The following is a 14,615-nucleotide window of genomic DNA, read 5'->3' as shown; positions in this document are numbered from 1 at the left end:
TTTCTTGATTTTTTTTTTTGTAATTTGGAGTCAGAATCTGAAACTTTCAACATTTGAACTGGAAACCCCAAAATTATGGTTCTGAATTGCCATTGTGGGAATTGAGATAAGCTAAATTTTATCTTGCTGACCTTACTAGGCTTACTTTTGATGAAGGAAAAATAAAGAAGATCCTAGGTATCTCAGTCAGAGTGTATTCTGAGAAGCAAGTTTCAGATAGACTCAGCTCTGAGTAGAATGAAGCATCATGTGCCACAACTGTAAGGCATTTCCATAAGAAATTCCACTGGTATCTCTAAACTAAGACACTACATGGATTTTTAATTCAATTTTTAATTCCAAATATCCTCAACCAATGGCAGTGGGGAGAATACTGACATTTTCAACACAAAATTAGCAAAAGATTCCATAGAAGCCAGATATGCTACAGAAAATATGCTGAATTACTTGGGGGAAAGCAGCTAGAACTGCACTCAGCTCTGCAAGTGGTTTCTGCTTTTGACAGCACTGGGTAGCCTGAGGGGGCTTACTGGCACACCAAGCAAGTGCACAAGAACTGCTGCAGCTGGACACTTACATTTCCTTCTCCTCATGGAGCCTTGATGCCTCCTCCTGAAGCACCTGTAGCTGCTGTTGAGCCAGGCTTAGCTCATGGGATGTTCTCTCCAGCTCTCTCAGCAGCTCCTGGTTAGTCAGCTTCAGCTTGGTGTTCTCTACTTTGGTTTCTTCTTTGCCACTGAGGAGTTGTGTACACTGATGCTCTAACTGGGGTGGAAGAAAAGAGAAAAGAAAGCATTACAGCTGATTGAGGCATCTTGGTTTTGAGGATTTCAGTTTGGGTCTTAGAGGTTAGCTGAGCAGGGAGCTATTTCTATCAAAGCCAAAGAATGAATAAAATACATATGGTGCTCCTCCACTGATCTTTGTACAGACATAATTATGTTACACAAAAACAAAGCTATTCCAGTCTATAACTGAATTTTATCCAGCTCAAGAACACACCACTACAAAGCATAAAAAAGGTGCTACAGAGCAGATTAGCAGCATTAAGCTGATATTCACAACTGCTGTTTTAGACCATTTTCCACAAAGACCAGGTCTACATAGAGTGATTCAGAGATCTACCTAAAAACTGCTAGATTTAAATCTGATAGCTGATAAACTTTCCCATCCCCAGCAATATGAACAAGCAGTGACCTTTTTGCCACCTCAGACAGATCTGCCAAGAAGTGTGAATTAGAGCCCTTTTATTCAGTTTTATACTCCCTCTCCAATGTACATCAAAGGAAAGATACAACCTCCCTGTAAAACAAGCAACAACAGACAAGAGTGGCTTCTGGTACATAAAGAAGTTCTATCTGCTTCTCCCTGGATAACTGAGCACATTTAGACAGCACAGCAAAACTTCATATTAGGGAAAGCATTGCTGACCTTAAAATACAAAAGTTTTATTTTGTTTTGGCTTGGTTTTTTTTTCTTTTTTCTGTATTCATTTTAAGGACTGTAAAACATCCTTGGAGCATTACAATACCATTTCAGTCTTCTAGATCTGAGACATAACAATGTTTGAATTCTCATTTTGCCCATCCCAACAAGCAGAGCTCACCCAACAAAAATCTGTCCTCATCCAGCTCTTCCAGTCAGTTCCTACCCTAGAACACTGCTGTTGTTGTGGTCTTGAATTTGAACAAGGTCCAGGTTAAAAATAAGCACAGAAAATACTTTCTAGCCTGGACTGTGGGAAGTCAGGAACACATGTAGAGTGGGAGCACTTAGCAGCAGCAGCAGCTTATTGCATTTGCTGAACTGTAGCCTCAGCAGTCTCACATTTCCCATGGAACACTGGCTGGGCATTAGATTACTGCTCAGCAAGGTTGGCTTACATGGATAGATTACGTCAGATCCTGAATATTGCTTCCACTCCTTGACAGAACAAAGTTACCTATTCTAAGTAAAAGATCAGCTGCTTCAGGTACTTCAGACAAGACTCATCCAGAGGAATGGCTTCGGGAGAAGCAAAAAGTGACTACACAAAGATGAACTTTCAAAAATTTAGGGAGCAAAAAGCTGCAGACAAAAACCCCACTCAGAGAACAGTATGGCCATCTGAACACTTACACAGAGACTGTTCAGGAAATGTAACTGCAATGGTAGCCAACATCAGCTCCCAGAATCATCTATACTGATGTTAGAAATACTTGCTATAAAACCTGGTGCTCACTCTTGTCAGAAAAACAATAATATAATGTGTAAAACCCGGAACATAACAAGAGGAGAAAGGATTGTTTCACAGCAATACAAAGCTCCCTTCTTCCACTTTACCCTTTGAGGGTACAATCCTTTGAGAAATACCAAACACTACCTTTAAAGCCCTCATCTGAACAACTCACAATACAGAGAAATAACTCACTAGGGGAATGCTCAGCTGGTGGTAGAATGGCATAGATCCTATAGCTTCTAGCTGCTTATTGGAGCTGCAAATTGGCTTCTATGTTCATCTGGTAGATGGAAACTGCTGGGGAAAAGATTCATGGCCCATAGACATGTTTAAGAAAATCTAAGTAGCAGAGAGAATTAACCCATTCCACAGGTCAAGCACAGACACAGTAGTTGATGGTGCATATTCTCTTTTTTTAACAAAGATGAGAGGAAAATCAAGTTTAAGTTGAATAAAGATCTGGAATTATCAAATGCAAATGAGCTGTTGCTGAGGACATTTATTGGCGTCCCCAAAAGACACATACATTGAGCACCCACCATGCAGTCCCTTGTTCTTAGCTCAGCATCCTTTCTGTAGTTTTTATATTCTTTTTTCTCCCTATTTATTTCAGTAGCATGTGAAAGATGCAAAATTTATACAGTGCCATAAGGCAGTTATAAGCACTTGAGTGGTACTGATCCATGTTTTCATGCATCTCATTCCCAATTCCAAGATCGTGCTCTTCAGTGGTTGCCATCAGCACAGAACCCATCATTTTATGTGAGAAGTCCAGTAACTCCCCTGCACTTCACCTGGCCTACACCCGCTTTCTTCTCTCACACAACAGTCTGTGCCCTAGAGGTTATGCTGGATATCCTCTGTCCCCACTGCCTCCTCCTGAGATGTTCCAAATGACATCCCTTGAGGAACAGTGCCAGCCAGACAACCCTCATAAGGGAAAACCCCTCTGGCTATGTCAGAGAAACAACACAGATCTCATTTGGTTTGAAAGCTCCCTTTCATATTTTTGTTAATGATTTCCAACACAAAAACAACTACACTGTATTTCAAATTTAAAAAAAAAGAGTCTTATTAATGAAGTTTGGAAAAAAGCATTTGTGTTGCTCCCTTGTGGGCCAAGAGGTTCTCTCATACAACCAATCAGAGAAGTTGTAACTAAATCAAGCTACCTTCACTGTCTGCAAGAAGAGATTTAATTATCAAAGTATATTTCCATGCCAGAGGAGGAGGCAAAAGTGAAAGAGACCTCTGGATAAGGCAAACATTAGACACCACACATGGGTATCTCAGTGAATGAAAAGCAACACCAGAAAATGAGTGGGGACATGGTACTATAAAAACAGATCTGGGTAAAGATGAGAGTCACTTTCAGAGAGGATCATTAGAAATCAGAAAAATATATGTAGAAAACAGTGCCTCTAACTACACTGAGTAAAGTACTCAAATAATAGGCTAGGTTGGTATATCAGGAAAAAAAAAACATCAAATGCTCCATATCAGATTAACAATGGGCCAATCAGCTGGTTGAATGACAGAAGCTTCAGTTTTCATCAATTATCTGAATGAAATCACGTCATCTCAGCATTAGAAATAGTGAATTCCATTCGTCCAACACAGCTTCCTTTCCATAAAACCAAAATGGGATAGTTTCATCTTTATGGTGTATAAAGAGCCTGTCTTTCAAAAGCACCCTTGTTGTGATTCATGCAAATTCATAATGGAGAGGGGAAATACTAAATACTAGAAATTACAAATAAAAAAAAAACCAAACATGGCAATATTATTCATAATAAGCAATGCAGTAAATAGAAATGGAAACATAAAACCAGATAAAAAGCCAATACTAATAAAAATAGCACAGACATTGTTTTATGTTCTCCAGGATAGGCAATATTAGACAATGGCAATGTAGACAACAATCATAAGATAAGACTTCCTGGTATTGTTCCCTATATTGATTGATTATACCAGGCTTAAAATTGAGTGAAAGCCTTTGAATAGCTTCTGTGGGTTTTATACCAAATTTAGAAAACACATACTCGAAAAAAAAATTTTTAGAGAATTACTGGTTGACAATCAAGTTTAAACAGAGCTTTAAAGCAAAAACAAACAAACAAAGGAAAATATTAAACATATTCATTAGAAAATTAGAATAAGTCATTTCTTATACTTTCTCAGTTAGTTTCAGACTAAAAATGCCTGATCTGTATGCTCCCACAGATATCTTCAAAGTATAGATTATTCCATTATAGTGCTGCAATGTGGTAAAGAGCCTGCATAAAACCACATATATTCTGATTCACAGTGGTACTGGACAAAGGTAATTAACATCAGGCAGTTGATTTCAACTGTGGAATAGACTTTTAGTTCAGTCCTGCATTCTTATCAGGTAAACTTCACAGAATAACAGAGTACCGGCTTGGAAGGGTAACTCAAGGTTCATCTGTCCCAACCTTCTTTGGTAAAAATACGGTTTAGCCAAGATGACCCAGCATCCTGCCCAGCTAAATCTTTAGTGTTCAATGTTGGGGAATCCACCACTTCCCCAGGAAGTTTATTGCAACGGCTGATGGTTCTCATTGTGAAAAACTTTCTTCTTTTTGACCACAAATTCATATTCTACAGAGGGAATTGTGTTTACAGCACTCCATTTCAGCCCTTTAAATTCCAGTGCTACCTCCTTTCTCTATTGCTAGTCTTTACTGCAATGACCTTGGAGCCACTTTACAGCAAGTTCTCTGCTCCCCCAAGCAGGCCACGCATTTTAGAAGCAAAACACCTCAGATTTTATTATGGGAACTTGACAAGCTGTTACCAATGCAAGGGAAACAAGCACTGCTATAAAACTGTTATCACAGAGATATATCAGGAGCAAGTTGTTCAGGAGGGAGCATTTTGAGTTCATAGTGCTGAATCAGTCCAAAACAAGTAAATGGGTGGCTGGTACAGGCTTTGAGCAGAGGTGTGCACTAGAAGAGCCAAATCATTGTTCTCTGCTCTTAAACTGGGTGTTAAGCCAGCTCCTAGAAGACTGAGGGCAGTGGAATTATGCTACATTTTCACAAAAATTAACCTAGTATCTGGGGACAACATGCAAAGCATTATTTTATTCTCCATTTTGCCACACAAAAGGAAAACTACTTTAGAAATAGAGGTTAACATTTTTCCTAAGCACATGACACAAAAACAACAGAAGGTCACAATTTGGCACAACCACATCACACCAACTTGCAGTTTTGGAACCTAAAATAGTACCTAAAGAAAATCATATGAGCAAATAAGAGCCATCTATTTCTTAACTCCAAAGGATATCAGTTAGTACCCTTTTCTGTTTTTGAACCAGCTGTTCCAGTTCTTGTTCTTTTGACAGCAGCTTGCGTTCCAGCTCTTGACTTTGGGACTGAAACCTCTCTGTGTCCTGCAAAATTCCAAGAGGAAATGGATTAACAGAACAGCACAATTGCATCATAGGAGGAGAAATAACGAGTCAGTGATTAAGCTTTCCCCAGTGACTATCACAAGACACAGGTAGTACTCAGATTAGGGGTGGTATCACTCATGAATCTCTAAACTGCTGTAGCCCAGCAGCTCCCATGGCTATGGTTGGTACAGAATGTGCTGACTGCACATGAGTAGGTATTGAGTCTAGAAAGTGGAGGCAAACATCCCAGGCAGGAGGCTGAAGAGCTGAGCCAGTCTAGATCAATGCAGACAGAATGTATCCTCTCATTTCCAGCCACAGCAACTCAGTCTGATGTGAAAGAAACAGAAACTCCACGAATCCGTCACTAACAACAATTTTTCACAGATGTTCCACTGGTATGAACAAGCAACTGGGGCTTCAAGCTCTGCCTTTCACTTAGCAATTATATGAACCTGTGCACTATCTAAGTATCCTGCAGTCACTGGGAACTCCCAGTCACATTTGGGATTATTCCTGACACTCCTCAGCTGAAAAAAATTGTCAGCCCTCTCCTGAGTAAAATCAGATTCCAGCAGTTTGTATCAGCTGAGAATCTGTCCTGTTTCTCCAAAAACAGGCTTCTACTCTCTCAGGTCCCCAGGAAAATGCCTCTAAACAAAAATAAAAATTCCCTCATGGCAGCAGTCGTTGTTACAAGTGTTTTCCCTAAAGCAGTACATGTAATGGGGTAATGAAATGCATGACAACTGGTTCTTTCTGGGGAAGAATATATATGCAAGTGAAAAAACTAACTGCCCCTTTTGTGTAACATTCAGTCAGCAGGGTATTAAGTATTGTAAATAGCTACAATTTGTACTTATTTGCATCTTACCAATTTCTTTAAATGTATTCTTCAATAGCTGCTCTTCATTCAAGCCACCATAATTTCCCCTTTATATGGCATCAATGCATCTCCCCAGGCTGAAAAGTCTTTGTAAGACTTTGCATTAGAGAAAGCATTTAACAGTCAGATCTCCCCAGATCTCAAATTAGTCATGCAAAGAAACAATACTTCATGAGTGTCTGGCAGCCCTTAGTGCGACTGCTGACTAAACTGTAAATAGCTTGAGTGGGAAGCTTTCATGAAAAAGCCTGAAAGAAATGGCTTAACCTCAAATATATAACTAATTAGGACATCCAACAATCATTGCTTACGGAAAAGTCTTTGTTGTTTGGGGCTTTTCAGTATCACTTGAGTTGTGGACTATTAAGAGCACATAAACTATTTGTTCCACAAAAGTGCTGTCAGGCAAAGTTGCAAGTACTTTTTATCCTTCAGCTGGTATACAAACTTTATTTAAAGGTTTCCTCTTATCCACCACTAAAAACTGCTCTCAGCTTGGAATGGAAAAAAACTTGAAAATTTGAGTCAGGTTCGCTACCCAGTAAGGCAAGTGAAAGGAATGACTCCTTAGACAGCTGATAAGGCACTTTTTTTTCCTTTTTCTCTTTCTTTTTCTTTTATTTTATTTTGGTTGCCAGGGAACAAAAAATACTTGATGTATTTGCATCACAAAAGGAAGCTTGAGATATATTTGATTATATTGTCTAGATATATTTATACATACTTGATTGAGAATGGAGGCAATAACCACTATTTTGGCAACTATTTCTATCACGTATTGCTTAAACCATGTATTTGTTTCATTTAAATGACTGATGCCAAGACAACAAAAAGGGATGAGCCAGTAGCTCATGATTGACTGTCCCAGGGCACCCAGAGCAGCTGTGGAACCTCCAATATTTTAATACTCAAAAAGTAACTTGCCATGTTCCTGAGCATCCTGACCCAGCTAGGAAGTAAGGCATCACCTTCCCACCTACAAGATTCTAGGGTGATTCTTTCCTGGAGCATGCCGGGAGTCCTTGGTACTTTCCTAATTTTACAAGAAAAAGCAGGAAAGAAAAATCCAAAGAAAAGACTACAGACACAGTAGAGGAGATTTAAAGACAACTTCCCAAGAAAAGGGAATTAATCTTCAGGTGTTTTGGAAGCACCATGGCAGTCACCAAAGATTCTGTCCTGTGTTTATTTTGCAAATAACCTGTGGTTGTTCCACAAATTACCATCACTTGATTCATCTCTTATTGTTATCCCTCCCAAAAATCAGAGACTGCAGAATTCAACAGGATTAGTGCTGCTCTGAACAACCTCACAGAGTGTTTTTCCTGATTGTGACCAGAAGCTGGACCTAGAGTAGCACCAACAGTACAATATTTGTAGTTCAAGTGACTTTCAAAAGCATGCCAGCTGTGCTGTATGCCAGCCACTGAGCACAGGACATCACAGCTCCTTCATCCAACAAGTCACTTAGCCTACAGCTGCAGAGACCAAAAGTTTGAAGCTGCAGCACAAAAAGTAGCTGTGAGGAAAAAAATTTTTTTCTTCCTCTGTTGTGAAATACATTTTGTGGGCTTTAATTTCACACCCAGAATGAGTTTAAAACCACTGAAAGGGGGAGCAGAATCCATGGCCACTATAACAGAGACACTCACTTTCAAGAGAAACTGTTCTTTCTCCTTTTTGATTTGCTGTTCCATTTCCTCATAGAGATGTTGAATTTCTTCATCATAAGCAGCAATTTTCCTAATAAGAGATAAAAATACACTGAGTGGGTCTTTGCAGCATTACTTCAAGTCATGGCCCACATTACCAGCTAAGTTCCACATCTCTGCCTTTACACAAAACTCCAAAGAATGTTCTGATGTCAAGGAAATAGAAATTTTTGTGCAGCAATGCTCACAGATTTTTTTTTTTTCTCATGGAAGTAAAGCTTTAGTAGCTCAAAAGCTAATATAAAGCTGATGTTTCAATAAAAAGCAGCTGTTCATTATTCAATTTTAATGACTACTAGATCTTGGGTAAACGGAAGAGAGTTTCCTAATGACAATACCAACATATCAGAACCTAAATTTGACCGTTAAAACTATTTTCATGGCAATTTCCTGTTTTCTATTCCTAGACTGCATTGTTGCCCATTCAAGGGTACTGAATGAGGTACTTCTATCTAAGACACATTAGCTAGAATAGAATTCTTGAAAGACCTTCTTGAAAGCAGCCTTACTGCCTCTCTAACTGCTCTGCTGAAACAAATTTGAAAAGCCCAGACAAGGAACAGAAATAAATACGCTGTGCACAAGTGTATGCAACTGTAGGAAGAAAAAAGAAGAACCTACAAAGTTCACTTTTTTCCAGTGGAATATTGCAATTAAAATACCACTGCAGTTTGATCCATGAAGGATGACATGGAGCAAATGTTTAGCTTGGACAGAAAAAATTTAACTGTTGACAGGGAACAAGATATCTGCTTTGTTCTGCTACTATTCTATTCTATGCTCACTATCTGGACACTGAAAAGCAAAAATATCTTTGTATCAAACTCAGGAGACATCCTAGAATAATTTTTTAGAGTGATTATTAGGAACTTTATCTGACAGTACTGTATATTGCCTCATATTCTTCCTGCCATAGCTGTTCCTTGAGCAATCTGCATAATGCATCTGTCACAAATAAATCTTCAAGGGCATTCACATCAGCAAGACAAGGAACATGCAGCAGAAAAAAACCCCAATATTTATTTTGTATCTACTTTTTTTTTTTTTGCCCAATGTGGCACATATTCTATGTTTTCCCTCATTGAAGGCCTGGTTCTCTTCCAATTTAAAACAAAGCCAATTTTAAAGAAAATTCAAAAACTTCACCTAATCTAAGAAGAGTGAGTAAAGCCAGAAACAAGTCTGTCTTTCCCCCTTTCAACAGCAGAACACCTGACACTGCCAGCTTGCTTTTTCAGTCACAGGTAAAAAAAGTGAGACATTTTCCCAGGATTTACAGAAGCAATACACAACTGTTAAGCTACAAGAATTGGAGTAAAACAATGGCTGTTACTTAAGATTTTCTTAAACTCTGACTAGGTGACAAAACCAGGCCCCAAAAGGGCCTTTGTCATGTAACTGCAACATTTCAAATAGAGAGTGCCAGACAATCCAGAAGCCCCATAGTTGCTTTGGTCCCCTTACACTGTAAAAATGTGTCATGTTCTGATCTCAAATAATTTTCTTGAAACTAAGAAAATGCTCATTTCTTAAATTAGCATTCATCAATGGAAGCAAATTACACAAATCCCTAGAGAAATAACAACTACTTAGAAAGGCATGGCAGAGATGCTAGGACCATACACCTACTGTATTCATGCAGTAAAATGTCACTTTGACCAGCACTAGACTGACTACTGAAAAGCCCTGTAACTTTGCAGAGGCAGAACACACTGCACAGCAGTCAGTGTTTCCATGGGAATCATAAAGATTTCCTGAGCTTCTGTATGACAGGGAGAATAACTTTAGTCCTGTGTTTTAGCTTGCTGATTTAGGTATTTTTTTCCCCTCTAATGTGTTTGGAAGCAAAGGATATGGCAGCACCATGAAGACTACATCCTGAAAGCACTACTGAATGTAGGAATATTTTCAGTTGCTCTGGCACATAAGCACATGCCATTTCTGCAGGCTGAATACCCTGCAAGCATTCCATTCATGGATTCCATTCTTACCTCTGATCAAATTAAACAGAAGGGTAAAATAATACCCCCTCATAATCAAAAGTCGAACAATTATAAGTAAAATAACTAACAAGCAGAAGAAAAAAAAATTAGCTGGCAAATATTCCCCAGATATATTCAGAAGAAAAAAAAAACTGAATTGATAAGGATATATCATTTTTATGTGATAAGGATATATTATTTTTATGTGAAAAATACAACACGTTTTTCTATTCCCTTAGATTACCCCTTCAAGTTTTACTTAACACGTAATTTTATAATTTCAGCCATATTTGATAATTTAGTCTCTCCTTTCAGTAACACTGTGGAATAAACAGATAGGGATGAAAGCAGATGAAATGTAACGTGAGTTCACTAAGTTCAGATGACAGGTTCAGGATCAACACACTTGCAAGGGTTTCATTTCTGCCCATACATGTAGCTGCAATGTGAATTGTTTTGATTTCATAACTGTTGTCTGTGCAGTTTGTCATAATGGTTCTTTCTCCTTAAAAAATACAGTGATTTGTGCACAGTGTGAACTAATCTCCTGAGATGCTGATTCTCCTCATTTTCCACAAAGATGGATTCTGACACTATCCCATGCTAAGTGAGAAGTCAGTTCATATTTCCCTTCCCCTTTACCTTTTACCTTTTGTTTATCTTGCCTGTTTAGAACTCTTGTTTGAAACAGTCTACTTTTTTATTAGGTTTGTCCTTCAAATGCAAAAGCACAGCAGCAGACAGAGCTAATGGCAGTTGAAGATTTTATCTGCTATTAGGAGAAAAAGTTCTTTCTCATCTCTTTTAGGCTTACTTCCTATCAGTCTTATTAAAAGCCCCTTGGTTCTACTGCCAGGGATTTGAAGAATAACAAGGTCTGTCATATTCCACTCCAGCCTTTGCCTCCTCATTCAAGAGATACGACCTTTTAAAAATAGCTCTCTCAGAATAGCTGCTCTATTCCTTTAACCACTGAGATGCCATTCCCTGCACTTTTCCCCATCCCAATACACTCTTCCTGTGTTGCAGAGACGAGAACTTCCCACAGTGTGCTCAGGATATGGGTGCACTAAGAGTCCATGCAGTGGCAAAAACATGCTTTGCCACATGCCCAGTACCCTCCCTGCTAGTGCCAAGCAGTTTACTGGGCTCTTTTGGCTGATTTTGGGAAGCTCTCTGCTATTTTATTTTCTCTTCCTAACATTCATCTCTCCTTTTTTTTTTGTGCTCGATACATCACCCTATTATTTTAAAAAACACTGCTATGTTTAAGAAGCCATCTAATTTCAAACTAGCCCTTAAAATGAAACACAAATACCAAAAATCAAGGAGAACTAACCTCCCCTGGCAAACAAATATGGTACCCACAAAATCACATTTGGCTTAGATTTAAAACCCGTTTGGTTTTGGGTTTTTTTCTCTCTCTCTAGTAACATCAGTATTAACCTGCACAGTCCCCCAGGTGTGCTATATTTGCATATTTGTGTATTGAGAATATATGCTCATCCTCACTGCTGCCTGGACCTACAAACAGGAATAGCAGCAACCTACTGGATCTATTGAAGCAGAACAGGACGAAACTCCTGGATGTCTCAAACCACGGGACTCAGGTTCAAGAATGAAAATATGTACATGTGAAAGGTCCAGAAAAAAAGGCAAACAAAATGTAGAGAAGAACATCACGGGTGAAGAGCATAGATTTTTATGGCATAAAGATCCCAGCACACGCACATGAACTTCTCAGGGCATCCAGGATAGAAGAAAAAGGAACAATTGAAAACAAAAGCACAGCCTACACCCAGGAAATGAGACAAAAGGCAGAGAGTAGACTGCCTTATTGCCTAATGACTCACAGAGGTGAGTCAGGAAGGAAAGACTCAGGAAGAAAAGACAAAAGATCAAATTCATATTCAATTTCCAAAGATTATTATTGTCACCAATCAAGAAGAGCCCAGTAGACATTATAGGTCCTCAAAACCCAGCATCCCTTCTCTTCTGTGACCCCACAGTAAATCCTGGCCAGTCTCTCAGATACATGCATCTTAGTGCTAGTAAGTATGTGGGTATTAAAAAAAATTAATCTTCTCCCTTCTACGGTGCTGTCTTGAGCTTTGTTGTGATTCATACATAGTTTAAAAGAAACAGGTTATTTATCCCCACTGTTACATTACTACTCTGATTCCTTCCAGCAATCGACTACAAACAAAACAACAATCAGCGTGCTGAAATCAGCAGTGTTATCAGGAGCAACAAAAAGAAGAAATTAGCTAAAACATGTCTACTACAAAGGCATGAAAATCCAACGCACTTTCAAGGTAGACATTTCACATCAGCCAGAAAAGATAATGCTAATGTACTCTCTGTACACCTCTGCACTGATCAGAGCTATTAAAGAGACACATTTATTCATTCAGCTCCCAAGAAAACATTCATCAAAAAACCCAGAAAACCCTCACAGAACAAACCTCTCACCACACATGGTAGTTAACAAGCTCTAGTCTAAAATCAACAGCAAAACTCTCTGTATGCTGTTTCCAGCTGCCTGAAGGCTAAAACCACACACAGAGACTTAGCTGAAAATGCTACTACCAATATAAACCAATTGTCATTAATGATCATACATTTTTAGGTCTTTTCCTTCTTCATAGGCCTTGTCACATTCTCAGAATAGTCAGGAGAGTGCTGAACAAATGAAGTAAAATTTCATCAATATATTTGCCTTTATTGCTCAGTCTGTAAGAATCTGAAATTCAGAAGTAACACTTTAAAATAAAAATACAGTGGAACTTCAACTCCACTCACAGTTTTGCATTTTGTTAAGATTTAGCATCATAACTTTTCTCCCTCTAGGTAACTACATACAAAAAAATGATCTGTTAATTTTTACTTATACATATTTTTGTATGTGTATTTTATGTATTTGTTTATATTTACATTTTATATGCTTTACATATAAAACATACATATGTTATTTACTATATTTCATAGCTTTGCTTTATATATATTTGTTAGCTTACATTTTCATAGTATCAGTGCTTTTTTGTGCTGCTCTAACATCTTAAACCTCTTATGTCTCTGGCCAGTTAATCCAGGTTTATAGCTTTTCTGCACGCAATGCTTGCAAAGCACACAGACAATTTGCCAGATTTACTGTTAAATACGACTTTCCTCTGGAATCAAACTGATTAACTAGATTGGAATCACTCAATATTGTCTTAAAACCTCAATGCAATAACAGATATCTGCAAAAGAATTTCAGTCAATAAAATCTTAACCAGAAGAGAAAAGCTAATTTGATTCAGTTCTGCCATATGAATGGTTCTACCCATAGTCTTAATGCTTGATAAAATTTCACATTATAGGAAATTTTACATTATGTGAAGTCTTGTCCTTCAGTCTCCGCTGAAATACCTTGTTTATTTAAGAAGTTCAAATAGCAGGTGAAATATCTCAAACTACACAAGCAGTCTAACAAAGAGAAGTACTAACTTTTTTAGAGCACATTCCAATTCATTCTTCTCATTATCTGCTTCTTGGAGCTGGGAAAAAATTCTGACCAAGAACTCTTCAAAATTGGAAAGTAAATGAGGTTCTTCTTTTTTTAGCTGCAACCAAAGTTGCTTCACATCAGTCTCACTGAAAGAAAACATCATAAAGGATTCATTAAGAGAGAACATTTCCCAGGCTGCAGTAAATGTTCTTAGCACCCTTAGTAGATGGAGGCTTCAGGGCAACACTAGTCAGAACACAAAACTTATTGAAAACAACCTAAACTCTGCCAGATTTGAGAAGGATGAGGGGGTGGGAAATTATGGAGATCCAATTTATTAAAAAAAATACATTGCAACATCTGGCCATTCCTGACTGCAGAATAGCACAGGAACTGCTTGTTTAGTGGGTGCCTTGCCAGACACTCCACCTAAACAGGAATGGGTAAGAAAGGTGACGAGATACAGTATGCCCTGCCATCACTTCTATTAGAATTAAAGAAGTTTCCACATATCTAGAGGGGAGAGGGCAGTGGAAAAGCTAACAAAATTCCTCCCTCATAAGAAATGAATGAGATTCAGACTCCTAAGTAACATAGATATATCAACAAATTGCATTTCTAGCGCATTCTTTCATTTTCAATACATTTTTCTTCCATGGTGATTCTGCTACAAAAAGCAGAACAAAACATCTTGAAATTTTGATTTAAAGATTTACCAAGATAATGTTGTGTTTCCAAATCTGTTCAGCAGACACTGACAGCTCTATTGTGAATTATAATGGGTTTCTAATACTTTGCCAATATTCTCCTGAACCACTTTGTATCTTCCTGACTCACTTTGTTTCATGAGCATTGCAATCCTGAACCTAGCCAGCAAAGAGGGCTGTATTTAAAGGAAAAAAT

The 14,615-nt window shown here is 38.2% G+C and overlaps 1 protein-coding gene across 2 annotated transcripts in view; it reads right to left on the bottom strand.

The window, feature by feature from the left end:
* Positions 1-14,615, bottom strand: part of CRACR2A (calcium release activated channel regulator 2A) — a 52,732-nt gene that overhangs the window by 20,060 nt on the left and 18,057 nt on the right. For both annotated transcript variants that reach the window (XM_064702413.1, XM_064702404.1), the window contains exons 5-8: positions 13,712-13,858; positions 8,181-8,271; positions 5,544-5,639; positions 578-765 (exon numbers count right to left, since the gene is read on the bottom strand). In XM_064702413.1, the coding sequence (XP_064558483.1) occupies positions 578-765; positions 5,544-5,639; positions 8,181-8,271; positions 13,712-13,858 (522 nt within the window). The remainder of the gene's footprint in view (positions 1-577; positions 766-5,543; positions 5,640-8,180; positions 8,272-13,711; positions 13,859-14,615) is intronic.

The sequence above is a fragment of the Zonotrichia leucophrys genome, chromosome 1, assembly GCF_028769735.1.
Source record: "Zonotrichia leucophrys gambelii isolate GWCS_2022_RI chromosome 1, RI_Zleu_2.0, whole genome shotgun sequence".
Classification (NCBI taxonomy): Eukaryota; Metazoa; Chordata; class Aves; order Passeriformes; family Passerellidae; genus Zonotrichia; species Zonotrichia leucophrys.
The sequence above is the reverse complement of the archived record's forward strand: the minus strand, read 5'-3'. Positions and strand labels throughout refer to the sequence as shown.